Raw genomic sequence first — 14354 nt, forward strand, 5'->3', positions numbered from 1 at the left:
ATTATATGAGCAACATTTATAAAAGACTGTTAAATATTAAGATATTTGAAAGAAATATTAAGCAAAATACTTTAGAGTTTAAAATAATCTATTTTTGGGATTACAACAAAATATTAATCCTATGTCTGCTTACAGTGGGACTTCTTACACATTTCTTTCAAGTGATTCCACAGACAGTTATGGTATGACATGAGCTTCCAGGTTCTTTTGGTGACTATTGCCCACTCAATGAGAATATGCAACAGTTTGTTCTCTTCAATTCTTCTTCTTAGCTGAAAGATTGCCTATACTTTGCTGTTTCAAAACTGTTTTAAGACACTAAAAAGCAAACATTTGAACTTAGCTGTTCTAATTTGATTTAGTTTCCTTATATTTTTTGTAATCAAAGGCCTTTAGTTGCACAGTATTTATGTGTATTATTCTTAAACTCAAATCTGCAAGGATGGCCTTGAGATATATTTGCTGCACGCATAAATAATTGACATATGTTCTGTCATGTTACCACATAAAGATTCACAGAAAATAATCAGTTTTTTGAGATATGAACACAGGGGCTTCTTTTGAAATTAGTAAGATTATTAATTTGAAAGTTACTCTTACAATTGTTAAGAATCTCGTTATTGATGTTCATACCAATCCTACCAAACTCTTCTATAAAGAAAATTCTACAACAGCCTTCTTATTAACAGAGTTAATACCAAACCAAATGTGCTTCAGAAGACAGCTGTTTTAACAGTTCTCTGTCTTAACATGTTTTGCGCAGTTGACTGATACAGGCTGTCAGATACAAACACACACATTGAGAAGGACATTTTGCACCACCTTGACTTTTTTCATGGAGCTCCAGTGAGAAAGCCATTGCTATTTGTGACATATCATAATCCATTCCAAAACCTGTTGAAGATTCATCAGCAGGGCTAGCTGATAAATGAGTTTCTGTACAGTTCAGAAGAGCTAATATGGGGTCTTTCATGACAGATTTCTCCTGGCGACGTGTACTGCTGTGCCCATCACTCAAGCCTTGTGCACAACAGGACTTAGAATTGGTATGTGTGAAAGTGTTTCTTCAGCTACAAGACTTAGAACCATCGAACCATAATTTTTTGTCACTAATGATGTCTTCTTAAATGTACTTTAGGGATTTTTGAGGTCTCGGTAGCTCCCAAATTCTTCACACTGCATTTTCCTCTATGATGATTATGTTGTAGGAACACTATTATCTTCACACTCATCTAGTTTTCCTCTCATTTAATGAAAAAAATCCACAGGTTGATATGCAACCCCTGATAAGCATTAAAACTTTTAATTCAATGTTTCACACATGTTTCATATATGCAGATATATTTATTTATTTATTATTTGAACTATTAAACAGGTCTGTTTTTCTTAGTACTTCAACCAATTCCCTGCAATGAAGCTACCAAGCCAAAAAAATGGCATCTACATTAATCTCCGAATCATCCCAAGATTTTAATCTTGGGGATCACATGGGGATCTTCGGCAAGATGTTACTTATTACTGTTAAATTCTCTTGAACATGTTTCATGTCAAGTTCTCAATATTGCAGTAAATACAAGGAAGCAGTCAGTCCAAGGAAAAACACACATAAGCCTTCAAAATGGTTTGTGGTAAGCTGACATTTTGAACTTACCCAAAGTTCTCAAATATCTTCTGGTTCTCAGATATGCCTATGCATTTTCTGATCATGTGTGCTTTCTTTGGACAAAATTGCTTTTGGAGCCCAAAAGCCATCTATAACTATATGAGCCTCCAATCTTCTCTTCATTACTAGAATGTCACTAAACACAGCTGATACCTTCTGAAATAGCAGAAGAGTTGGAATTATCATTAAATGCCAGTACTTTGTCTAAGGTAAATAAATATTTTAAATCCTCATAAGTATGCTCCTTTAGTTTATTATTCATCCATTCAGAATTGGTTTCAAGTAAGTTTTTAACACCCTAATCCTCCAAAGTTAGGTATAAGCTAGCTCAAAAAATGCATTATCTAGAAAAACTATCAAATCCAGTCCACATGTAGTTAGTTGCCTCTCAGTTCTGTTTTCTGAATTCAAACATACGTCTCAAACACCTCCAGTATTTGATTATTTGCTGCAATTCATTTTGTTGAACCATGCAGTTTTCTCTCCTCTTTTACTTTAAGATCTCCAGGTACTTCAAAATTTTCTTCATTTAGATTGAATTGAGCAAGTAAGGATCTATGTAACATGCTGTCTTTCTTCCAACACTGGTATATTTTAATTTCTTCTTACTTTAGATTCACGAATACTTTCCTCACTTGCAACTGAGATTTCCCAGCAATATGGCAATTAACAGGCAAAAATGTATTTCCTCTGTATTTCTTTAAATCTCTCTGGCTGTAAGCAGATATGGACAATTGCATACTGCTCTGTTAGTTCTGCTATATATCTATGTCAATCTGCCTGTTCTTCACACTGGACCAAGTTCAAAAGGTATTAATTACTGAAGCGTTAAAAAAAAAAAAAAATTACTGGTTGTCCTCTTAAAAAAACTTGTAATCAAACAAGAAAATTGTCAGCTCTCTGGTGGGTCTGAAGCACTTCTCAAAGATTTGGTTTGCTATAGAAGGATTACTGATGATAGCTCCAAAGAAAGGAAAGATGTCAGGCATATGTGGAACGACTATAACCAGAACAGAGCTTTGACATACCCCAAAAATCTAACCACCCCATTATTGAGCATTATCCTGGACCACTTCAGCAAAGAAACAGATTTTCTCTCTCTCAAATCTTTGAAACAATTCCTGCTGTCTCTGTCCCACAAATAACTTTCTCCCTTCTCATATCCTTCTCATGTCTGCCCAGATAACCAGTGTTCTCTGGAAGCACTTCAGTTGGATTTTTTTTTTTCTCTGCAGAATCATTCTTATTTCTTCCGCACCTCCTTGACTGCTTACCTCTTTTTTTATTAGCTCTGACAGCCATGCCAACTGCATGCGCATGCCTCAGAGACAGCTCCAGCATTCACTTCAGCTTGCCAATAAATCTCTTATTTAAAATTACAACTATTGGACAATTTCATGTATGTATTTTTTTAATGACTCAAAGGCATTTTTTTTTCTGAAAATATACATCCCTTTGAAAGGTCTCAGACTCGCAAGTTGGATAATGTACCGCATTCCCTCTGACAGAAAATACAATTGGTTTGTTATCAATTATATCATTGCTGCCTTTACCTCTTTGCTGCCTTTATCTCTTTATTTTTCAAAATATTTTGGTGTGACACAGAACATTAATTTATGCAAAAGAAAGTCAGATTTCTGTAAGGCCATGTGCTTCTTAAAAGACATTCCATATATTCGTCAAGCTGAAACACCTATAAAGAGATGGTTTGGAAATCAGGTTTTGGGTTTTTTTTTTTCCTTTTTTTGTTTCTGCTGCTTCAGAATGAATCAACGATGACACCATATGCTGCAACAATTGTCAGAGAATCACAAAATTAATATAGTCTTCTAAAACTCAACCAAAAGCCACAAATAAATCAAGGAAATTATGTTCTCCCTATATCTCCCTGTATCTTCCCAGTTCACTTAAAGTCTGATTGCTTTATTTCTGTGTAGGTTCTTCCCAGCCTTCCTCTCACTGTGGCAGGCTTCTTGCTAGAGATTTAGAGAAGCATGAACATCCTCTGGCTACTGCTAGAATAACTGAGCTGTCCATCAGTTTGAAGGTGGAAGAATCCTCCACCTGTGCTAGCAAATCCAGGGTGGGTTGGGCTTTGGCTTTGACACTCCCCAGCTAAGAGAATAAGAAGCTTTACCAGGTGTTCACCATGAGCACAATAAGAGACCAGAGTCAGAAAATACTAATTTTCACATTATATATATAAACACACACATATACAATAGTAACTCCCATCAGGTTACAATTTTGCTCCTTTATTATATTGCAGCCTAGAGTTTATCTGCTTTTCATAGCAGAAGAGACACTTGCTCCTTGCTGTGTTTGAACAGGTCAAGTTACGAGAATTGTCAAGGGAAGTTCTCACACTATTTTAAAATAACTTGATATGCGTATCATCTGGCTGAACAAAAGGGATGTCTGATTATGCTGTAAGTACTGAAGATACGTTGCCTATCTAGCAAGCTTTTATTCTTGTTACTTAACATGTTGCTTGGTTACCTCATCAAACTTGTAATCTGTGAGGAAGACTGTTTCATTTAAAAAAAAAAAGCATAGGGCTAACTCCTCTGGGACTGCAGTTATTTCTGAAGTTTCAGTTCAAAAGTAAGTTGCTATGTCCACACCATGACCAAAAAAAAAAGTGTAGTTGCACAGACCATTCTCAAAAAATTCTGGGATGCTCAGTACTGGAGGCCTCTTGCAACTCCCGATGTGACAAACATCACTACATATTTTCAAAACCTACCAGAACCTTGGCTAAGGCTACATGCAAATCACTTACAACCACTGCATCACCTTTCTGACTACAAAGTTAAAAGGCTGGTTGATAGACAAAACTGAGTATGTTGGGCATGATCAAATACTTTCCATGCAGCTAAACCCAACAATCTCAAGAAACTGTCAATTTCCCTAATAGTTTGTGACCATTGAGAGGCAACATACAGTCAGACAGGTTTAGCACTACACTAAAAAGTGGCCAAGCTTTCCCAAACACTTCTCCTGTGATTGTAGATCTAGTCCTTGGGTGCACTCCGGTCACAAGTCCGTACCTCCGTTTTCCAACAGGCTGTGCAGAATCCAGCAAGCTTCGTTTCTGGGGATAAAAAATAACAACATCATCAACAACAAACACATACACACACAAAGAAAAAAAAAATGCAAAGAAATAAGAGTTTTAGCTGTGGAGCTGGCAGACGTGCCCAACAGCCCTCGCGGTGTTTCACGATCTCATCCTTTGAAGATGCGCGAACTCCCCAGCCATCAGACGGCAGCAGCGTGCACGCCCACCAACCCCGGCCTTGCTCAGCCAACGCACCGGGGCCTCCCCATCCCGACCCCCGCCCCAGCACTGCCCTCAGCGGCTCCTCTCCATGACGGCCCCTCCAGACGCGGCCTTCTCCCGGGACGCTTCCCCGCCCCGTGCCCCTCTGCGGCGGCGGGGCCCGGGGAGGCCGGCGGGCCCGGGGCCGGGCGGGGCGGGGCCGGGGGTGGGATGCGGGGCTGCAGCGAGCGCGGTGCCGCCCCCGGCGGGCAGACGGGCGCGGCGGCGTCACGCGGCGGCACCGCCCCCCGCTCCCGGCGGCCGCCCCCGCCCGCTGCCGCCGCCGCGCACCCGCAGCAGCGCCCGCTCCGTCGGCGAGCGGCAGAGGCAGCGCCGGCAGCCGCGCCTGCCCCGGCCCGCGGCACCCCGCGCAGGTAAGGCGCGTCCGCAGCGCGGGCGGAGCGGCGGCGCGGGGGACGAGCCCCGCTTTGCCGCGGCAGAGCCGGCGGCCGCGGAGGAGGAGGAGGAGGAGGCGCGAGAGGTTTGTGTGCTCCTTGTGGAGACGTAGGTGGCAAGGAGAGGAGAGGAGATGGTGGAGCGAAGGTAGAAGTTAAAGGTTGGATGCGGTAATTTATTATCCCTTGCAAAGGCGAGCGGAGGAGGGGGGGGCTCTAGGAGACTTAGGGAATAAAATCGATCTGCTGCATGTTTTCCCTGGCGTGAGCTGCCTTGGTGAAACGCGAAAGCGGGGCAGCGATGGGAATGAATATCGCAATATTATTGTTATTTATCAGTGGCGGTCTGGAAGAAGCGAGGGGTTTGTGCAGGAAGTGCATTGATAATTTGGGACGTTTTCTATTGTGAGAAAGAGGGCACCCGGCTTCCTTGATATGTGCTTGAAACTGTTCAGGTTCCTGCTGATGGTATGCATTTTTGAAGGGATAGAAATTATATCATAAGCATATTAAAATAAATGCATCTGCAGATTGGGAGGATAGCAAAATCGATCATTCCAGCCGTTTAGGAAATACTTTGATTCTAGAAAATACGTAGAAATGAAAGGAAAAGATCAATGATGCTGGTAAAGTCTGCTTTTGAATTAGAGTGCTTCTCCCTTTGGCTGCAGCAAGGTTGTTTTTCAGATCCTTTTATTTCATCTGGTAATTTGTGAACTCTCTGGTCTTCCCCACACCCAGAGACAATGCTGTGTATTTTATACAATAAGGATTCTGCCAAGGATTGTGCATGCCAACCGACCTGGCATTTATTAAGGATTTATTGACCTATGGGTGTCTCTCTCTCTTTTTCTAATTTGAAAAGGCTCAATTGGAGCACCTGTGACTAAATCATAATTTTTGAAGGAAAAAATGATTGTAGAGGGGTGAGGGAAGCATCTTAATTCACTGGTGAGGCACTGAATGCAATAGCTGCATTTATGTTTGTGTATGTTTCTTGTTACATATGTGTGTATACATATATACAGTGTTGGGAGGGATGCCTGATACTTAAGAGCCCATTTGAGATACATACATGTTAAATTGTCCTCTTTTGAGAATGGAAGTGTCCCTCTGCTTTGGAAATGACTAGACAAGACTGTGCTGTTTATTGACAATGTGTGAATTATACCGGCAGTAATAAATAAGCAATTATTCGGTTTTTTTCCTTGGGTCTTTCTTTTTTCTGTCTTCCCATCTCCTTTTTTTTTTTCATTTTTTTCTCCTTTCTTTTTTTTCGCTGCTGCTGTGTGTGTGAGTGAGAGGGAAGGCAGGCGCCGCAGACGGAGGCAGGCAGCGGGCAGGGATGCTCTGGAGGTGGGATCCCCGCTCGGCGCCTCTCCGAGGACACCTGTAGGGATCGCTCTGGCACGCACGGCGGGCGCACACACACGCTCACACTCACACGCGTGTCCTTGCCCGGCTCCCGCGCACCCCGCCGGCACACACCGCGGGCTCCTGGTGCCCTCCCGCCCCTGCGCCCCATGCACAGCGGCGCTCCCTGCGCAGACCCTTCCCTCCTTCCGCCGTGCGCTCCCGCGGAAGGACTGGCTCCCGGTGCTCAAGCCGCCGCGACGCCCGCCCCGCGCACCTTGCGCCCCTCCGCGCGGCCCCTCCCGCATTTCCTCCACACACGCTGCTTCCCCCGAGGCGCGCAGTATGGATACTGCCTAGCCGTAGCTCCCCGGTAACCCTCGTGAACACAGACACACACACACGCACCCCACCCGACCCCGCGTATTCTCTCCCCACATTCCGACGTGCAATTCCCCCCCCGCCCCGCGCCCTCCTCTCCACACACACACCTCCAAGTCATTTCTCACGCCGCCCCGCGGGCACGCACGCTGTGTCTCACGCCAGCACCCGCCTCACCGCACCCCCCCCACGCACCCCAAATCGGCTCCTTCATCGCCCCCTTCCCCTCCGCCGCAGTGGGGACCCGGGGCCACCGCACATCCCCTCCCCGCTCCCGGTGCACCCACATGGGCTCCCAGTCGTGCCTAGCCGTCCCCCCTCCCCGCACCGGTGCAGAGGCCGCGAGGCGGGCAGCCGGCAGGGACAGTGGCGGGGCTGCTCCTGCCGCCGGCGGGCGCGGGGACCGGCCGCCGCCGCCGTCCCGTCGGGCCGCGCAGGGCGGAGCCGTTCCGGGTGCCGAAGCCGGTGCGGCGGCTGGGCGCGGTGCCGCAAGCGAGCGTCGCCCCTGCTTGCAACCACCACCCTACCCAAAAAGGCCCTAATTAGGAACGGGGCTGCCCACTCCGGAGGAACGAGGACGGGCCGGGGGCTCCCGCCACGGGGCCCTCCCGTCCACCTCGTTTTGCAGAGGGGCTGCCGGAGATCCCTCTGCTGGTAGCGGCTCCTGTTGGGGGTGGGGGATGAAGAGGGCGCGGGGGCCCTCCGCTGACCGCCGGTGGTTGGGAACGGCTGGCCTCGGGAAGTTTGGGGGTTCTCCTTGCCTCCCTTTTACTGCTCTTGCCCACCTCGCGTGTGACAATAAAAATAAACGTGTTGACATTTAGAGGAATGAAATTAAATACAGAGTAGGAGGTGACTTAGCAGCTCTGAACGTGTCAGGTGCAGGCAGCTGAGGTGTATGCTTGCTTTAAAGCAGGTTTTTGACTTGGCAGGCTCGGCTCTGGACATGATATGCTGCCTGCTTAAGTGCTGCTGGCTAAAAAATGGGAGAGAGATAAAGGGGAAGCAGTGGGTGAGGGAGGTGTTGGAGATCTTCTCCTCCATCAGAGGAGATCTGCTAATATACACCTTCCAGAAAGGATACAGCAACTTGGGGTAAGAAAAACAGAGAGGAGAGCCTCTCTGCTGAAATGCTTTGAATGCAGAGACCTCTTCAGAGGAAGAGAGTGAACTGTGACATATATATTATTTTAAAAATGAGGAGTTGTCCTCTTAAATAAGGGCAGCTGAGTAAACATACATAAAATACTGCAACCCATTTCAGAAGACTAACACCTGGGATTAGCTGATCTGCATTGTGAATAATGTCAACATCAGAGCTGACTTGAATTGGATTTTCGCTGCCATAACAGAGAGTATCAGCAGCAAAAGAAACCAGGTGGCGGAGAAAAATGCGGTTTGAAATTCTCAAAAAGCCTTCTAAGAAACCATTGCAATTCTTCCTCACCCTGTGAAAATAAACCAGTAGGTGTGCTATGTATAGCGAAGCCTCCCAGTTCCTGCTGGGAGCTCTGTCTACTTTATATGTTTTTGACCTGCATTGGAAAGAACTAGAACTGGGCTTGGTAGCATAATCTGCAGTAATAGGACCGTATAGCTTCACAGGTGCTGGTATATCCAGTAATAAATTGCAATAAAACGAATTGCAGGATAAATACCACCACTTCTTTTTAACATCAGCCTTGTAATAATAAAATATGCTAGTAAAGTATTTGAAAGTTTTGGATAGGTAAGTAGTTTACATATAGATTATACCATAAAATGTAATTTAGTATAAGCATATACATTAAGATTCAGGTTGAGTGCTGCAAGTTATTATGATTTCCCAGTAACTCCAGAATTACAGCACCAGTTCATTTTCCTAATGCCGAACAGCAGTTGAAATGAAAAATTAATCACAAACATCCACTATTGATCAGCTTTATGATTTAACATGTTATTAGTCGTCATTCCTTATTTTTCTGTTTCAATTCTTTGCAGATTAGAAACAAAAACAATAGAGGAAAATCGGCCCCCTGGATCTTAGCCTTGGCCTTTTGCAAGCAAACAGAAGTGGAGCTGTCAGGCTTTGCATGTCAAGTAGCCACTCGGCTGTTTGACAGCTTCTGGGTTTCAACCCCATTGGGATTGAGGCAGCTCAGGAAACCATGAGCGATGAGTCCTGTCATCTGCTGACGCTGCTCTAGCACCATGGCAGACAGTCCATGATCTGACAAGAGGATCCGTTCTAGGGAGGCAGCGCTGGGATCGGTAATTGGCTTCCTGGGAAACTACAGCTGGTGGAGAGGATGTAAAAAGAAGCGCACACGCACTGGGATATTGCTACAGTCTTGCCAAGCTGGTGGATCCACTTGGAGGAGGGTTTTGCCACTAATCTTGGTTTTTCTCCCGGCTTGGTAATGTTGGCTTTGGGGAAAATTTCTGCTGACTCACCTGCTCCCAGACATCTTTTGGGAAGCCTGGCCCACCAGTGAAGAGACCCAACGGTGCCTTTCCCCTGCTGCAGGACCCCTCTGGTGGCCCCTGGCACCTCCCCACGCACAACCCTCTCCTGCAGGGCACCCGCAGCCCCCCGCCCCGGGGAGTCCCCCACAGTGACCCCCGCTCCCGGGGCGGGGGTGAGCGTGCCCAAACCTCCCAGCGCGGCCGGTGCCCGGCAAGATTTTACCCTGTCTGCCGCCGGGGCCCCAGTGCCGCCCCCTGCCGGCCCTGCCGCCCCTCTCCCCCGCCCCAGGCCGCGCAGGATGGGGGCGGCGCTGGTGCGGCGCGGGGGCTGCCTGCTGCTCTGGCTGGCCCTGCTGCTGGGCTGCTGGGCCGAGCTGGGCAGTGGGATGGAGTTCCCGGGGGCAGAGGGCCAGTGGACCCGCTTCCCCAAGTGGAATGCCTGCTGTGAGAGCGAGATGAGCTTCAACATGAAGACACGCAGCTCCAGCGGGCTGGTGCTCTACTTTGATGATGAGGGCTTCTGCGACTTCCTGGAGCTCATTCTTACCCAGGGTGGGCGGCTGCAGCTCAGCTTCTCCATCTTCTGTGCTGAGCCTGCCACCCTGCTCTCCGATACGGCGGTCAACGACAACCTCTGGCATGCTGTTGTCATCCGCCGCCACTTCAAGAACACGACGCTGATCATCGACCGGGCCGAGGCCAAGTGGGTGGAGGTGAAGTCCAAGCGGCGGGACATGACTGTCTTCAGTGGCCTCTTCTTAGGGGGGCTCCCGCCAGAGCTGCGGTCGGCGACGCTAAAGCTGACACTCTCCTCTGTCAAGGACCGGGAGCCTTTCAAGGGCTGGATAACGGATGTCCGGGTCAACTACACGCAGGCGTCACCGGTGGAAAGCCAGGAGGTGCGGCTGGATGATGAGCAGAGCCGCCTGTGCGCCAGGGAGGACGTCTGCCTCAACGGGGGTGTCTGCTCGGTGCTCAATGACCAGGCCGTCTGCGATTGCTCCCAAACGGGCTTTCGGGGGAAGGACTGCAGCGAAGGTAAGGTGCCATTTCAGCTTGCCCCACTGCCCCCCTCCCTATCGCTGCGTGGAGGGGATGGGTAGGAGACCAGGCCTGCATGGAGTTTCATCTGTACGAGTGGATCTCCCTACCCTTCCCTCCCCGCTGCGTCCCTGGCTCCCGTCTTCCCCGCCTTCCCCTCCCTGCCCTCCATATGTGTCTGTGGCCGACCATGGTGCCATCACTCCTGTGTTTTCTGTGAGGCTGGGCTAGAGGAGTAGGAGGAGGAGGAAGATGTTATTTGAGCGTCTTCCAGAGGTGGGGTGTGATTTGGGGTTGTCCTGGGCAAAGGAAAGGTGGGTCCTGGGTGCCACCCAGGCGGGAGAGTTGGTCAGCATCATGCTTGGCTGGAGTCGAGGGAGGAGATGGGTATGCTTGTCACAAGCAGCTGGTGACAATTAATTTTAGGAGCACGGAAGGCGACTTTGGGGAGAATTTTACCGGATTAAGTGCAAAGATGACCTGGGTTTATTTTTTTAGGGTAAGGGAGGCCCAGAGTCTTAGTCTTTTATATTTGCCTCTGCTACGTTGTTGAAATAAAATCAGTGATTTACTGTTGAATTTCTTACATTGTTGCCAAGGAAGAGGGGGATTAAACAGAGGATTATGTTTTTACATAGATGTGAACAGTACTGCTTTGCAATGTATTTGGCAATTCACCATGCCAGTCAGACAGGGAGAATACAAAGGGGCAACCGGGAAGTACATACTTGAAGACCACAAAATTGCTGAATAGTATTACTGAGGAATAGGGAGCTAAGAAAAACAGCGCTTTCCTGAATACCATCTGCAAATAAATCTCTTGGTAAAATATGATTAATATTTAGTTTTTGGCAAATGGAAGGAGTGTGAATGTTTACTTTGCAGATACATGTGGGACTCTATTATTTTGCCAGCAAATGTACCATTGCTTGTAGCTCCTTAAGTATAGAGAGTACATATGTGGTGTAGCTAGAGCAGGACGTAATGGTATATGAGTGAAGTAAGAGCAAATGTATCAAAAGAAAATATAATCTTAATGATAAAATTGGAGAGCAAAACCTAGGTTTAAAATATAGAAGGTAAATTTAAATAAGATATTATAGAGGCCAAATGACGATCCTCACTGAGTGGCTACATTTATGGCTGAGTAATTTGCCTTTATCATTTCTATCAGATTTCACTCATCATAAGAAACAAAACATCATTTGTGACTGTGCTTTATTATGTAACTCCTTTTGTCCTTAGTGTCAATACTCAAAACGCTACAGTCATTCTGCATCCTGTTTATCAGCTGTATATCTCTCATCCACCATTCATTAAAAAAGTCAAACCCTATTAACATTTAAAAATATTTTTTAATAAGAGCAAATGAAGGTTTCAGAAAATACACGGTCCCAGAAACTGTAAAATGAAATATCTTTTATATTTGGTAGGATCATGTAAATGGGTTTTGTATTTGGGTGTAAATTTTTAATATGTGCTACTACATGATATGTAGGTGTATGTAAAATACTAAGTTGCCTTAGCATGTTTTAGGCCCTATGATAAGCCCAAAAGAAAGTTACGTGGGGTAGCAGCTTGGTTAAAGCAATAATGGACATTTATATATTATTATACATTTATATGCCCTTTGCATTAAACGTAGTTTATTTATTTGAAGCTAATTTGAACATGTAATACTTATATGAAAAAATTCATATAATTGCATGTAATATGAAGTCAGAGAAAATCTTAGCTTTATGTAATAATAGGATTAATAGCTATTTTTAAGGAGCATTTTTATGCTTAGATTGAATGTTAATAAAATATATATATGTTTACATACAGCATATATAAATTGTATATAATTTATAAGAAAATTAAAATAATATTTAGAATCCCCCAAATGAGGGTAAAATGTTGGCTTCATTCAAATACTAGTGTTTTTTCAATGGACCTCAGTGGGATCAAGATTCCCCTCACATGTCACTTGGCCACTGAGAAGCCTTACAAAATAATACTAAGACTTACAGTTCTAGCATACTCTTTCAACAAAGGATCATAAAGTATTCCGATTCTGATTTCATTGAAACCAGAGGCAACATTTCCACTGATAGCAACATAAATAGAACTAGTTCTACAGTTTATATCTGTTGATTGAGGAAAGGTAGTACCTGAAATTCACATTAGCAAGGTTTTGATGAAGGGATTAGTACTTACTGGTATGTGCTACCAAAGATATTGAACTATTTTATGAATTATTTAATCTTCTGAGAAATAGAAAAGCCAGAAGAACAAGTGAAACCATTATGTCTGCCAAAGAAAGAAACCTTGGCTATTGTTTATTTCTTCTTAGCCAACACAGCAATTATGCTGTTGAGTTTTGATGTTTTATTCCTGAAATGTGTTAAATTCCCACAAACCTTAGTGAGAAATTGCCAGTGCTGAAGGATGCAGGATCATCTCAGACTGCAGTGATCTGGAGGGGTCCTGAGTTTTCACTCTTTTTTGACTAAAAATGGTTTAGATGAAAAAAATCTCCCAACTTCCCATTTTTGTCTAGAATTGTCACCATGTGTCCTAGTTGATACCTTGTCTTTAAAAGTGAGAGGTGGTCATTAAATTCTGTTTTCTTTGGATTTTTTTTTGGCTTGGATTTAGTGTGCTACTGCGTCTCTGCAGTCTGGTAAGGCAGACGTCCACAGTATAATGAGGACTTTAGAAATCAATAACAACAACAACAAAGAAAATATTTCCAAAATCTTCTATCCTGACTTGCACATTTGAGAGACTAGAAAAAATGCTTTAGAATCAGTGTTTCAGTCCTTAGGATGCGATTTTTCATAGGACTTAAGTTATTCTCAGGAAAAATCTACTGTGTTTTGTTTTGTCCCCTCTCCAGATTCTCATATTTGAAAATCTTGTTAATATTTCCTGAAGTAAAATTATGAGAAGTTTAACCAAATTTATTTGTTTTGGAAAACCCACAGTAATATAAGTTTTTCCCATTAGGCTTAACTGTTCTTGTACCTGTCTAAATCAGGAGTAGCTTAATTTATGTTATCTCTACTACACTAGTGTAGAAACAGTGTAAACTAGGAAAGAATCAGATTTATTGTGTTCAGTCATGACCTTTGCGAATAGGATCTAAACTCTCTTCAGTGGGAACTTGGCATGAAATCACAGAAAAAGGACTAGAATTCTTGAGTATCAAGGGCATGCAGTATATAGCACAGAAAAATACGATCTGTAGCAGTTCTGTGGTCTATTAGTCTGTGTGCTTCTGCGTAAAGACAGTACCAGAGCCTTCTAAAAGAGAAAATCTATGTTTAGCACTGAAACAGGCCAGGGAATATTTTTTCACATAATAATAGTGACTGGGTAGAAGGAAAAATACACAAAATTATGATAAATTTTGTGTGGAATAAGACTAGCATTAAAATAAGCCCTGATTGCTGTATCAATTTTCTGATAATTTTTTGACATACATCACAATCTTCTATTCAGTGAAAATTATATTATTCCTTGAAATGAATCAAATTGGTAAGGTATGATTCTGTGATAGGGAGAGCTGTTCATTAAACAGACTGATCTTTAAAATGAAATTTTTAATGAATCCTGTCAGGGCCCTAGAAGGGACGGAAATACATGATTCATATCAGTGAACCTCCATATTCCTCTTCTCATTTGCTCCTTATGTTCACATTTCAAAACAAAGAAACTATTTTAAATATTAAATTAATACAAAAGTGACTCTCTGGCTTTAGCCCAAATC

General features: G+C 44.5%; 1 protein-coding gene across 14 annotated transcripts in view; it reads left to right on the plus strand.

The window, feature by feature from the left end:
- Positions 1–5263: 5263 nt before the first annotated feature.
- NRXN1 (neurexin 1) overlaps positions 5264–14354 on the plus strand; it is a 728501-nt gene continuing 719410 nt past the window's right edge. For all 14 annotated transcript variants that reach the window (XM_082047389.1, XM_082047384.1, XM_082047394.1 and 11 more), the window contains exons 1-2: positions 5264–5359; positions 9095–10597. In XM_082047389.1, the coding sequence (XP_081903515.1) occupies positions 9859–10597 (739 nt within the window). In that variant the 5' untranslated portion in view covers positions 5264–5359; positions 9095–9858. The remainder of the gene's footprint in view (positions 5360–9094; positions 10598–14354) is intronic.

This window comes from Streptopelia decaocto (assembly GCF_964273445.1).
Source record: "Streptopelia decaocto genome assembly, chromosome: 3".
Lineage (NCBI taxonomy): Eukaryota > Metazoa > Chordata > Aves > Columbiformes > Columbidae > Streptopelia > Streptopelia decaocto.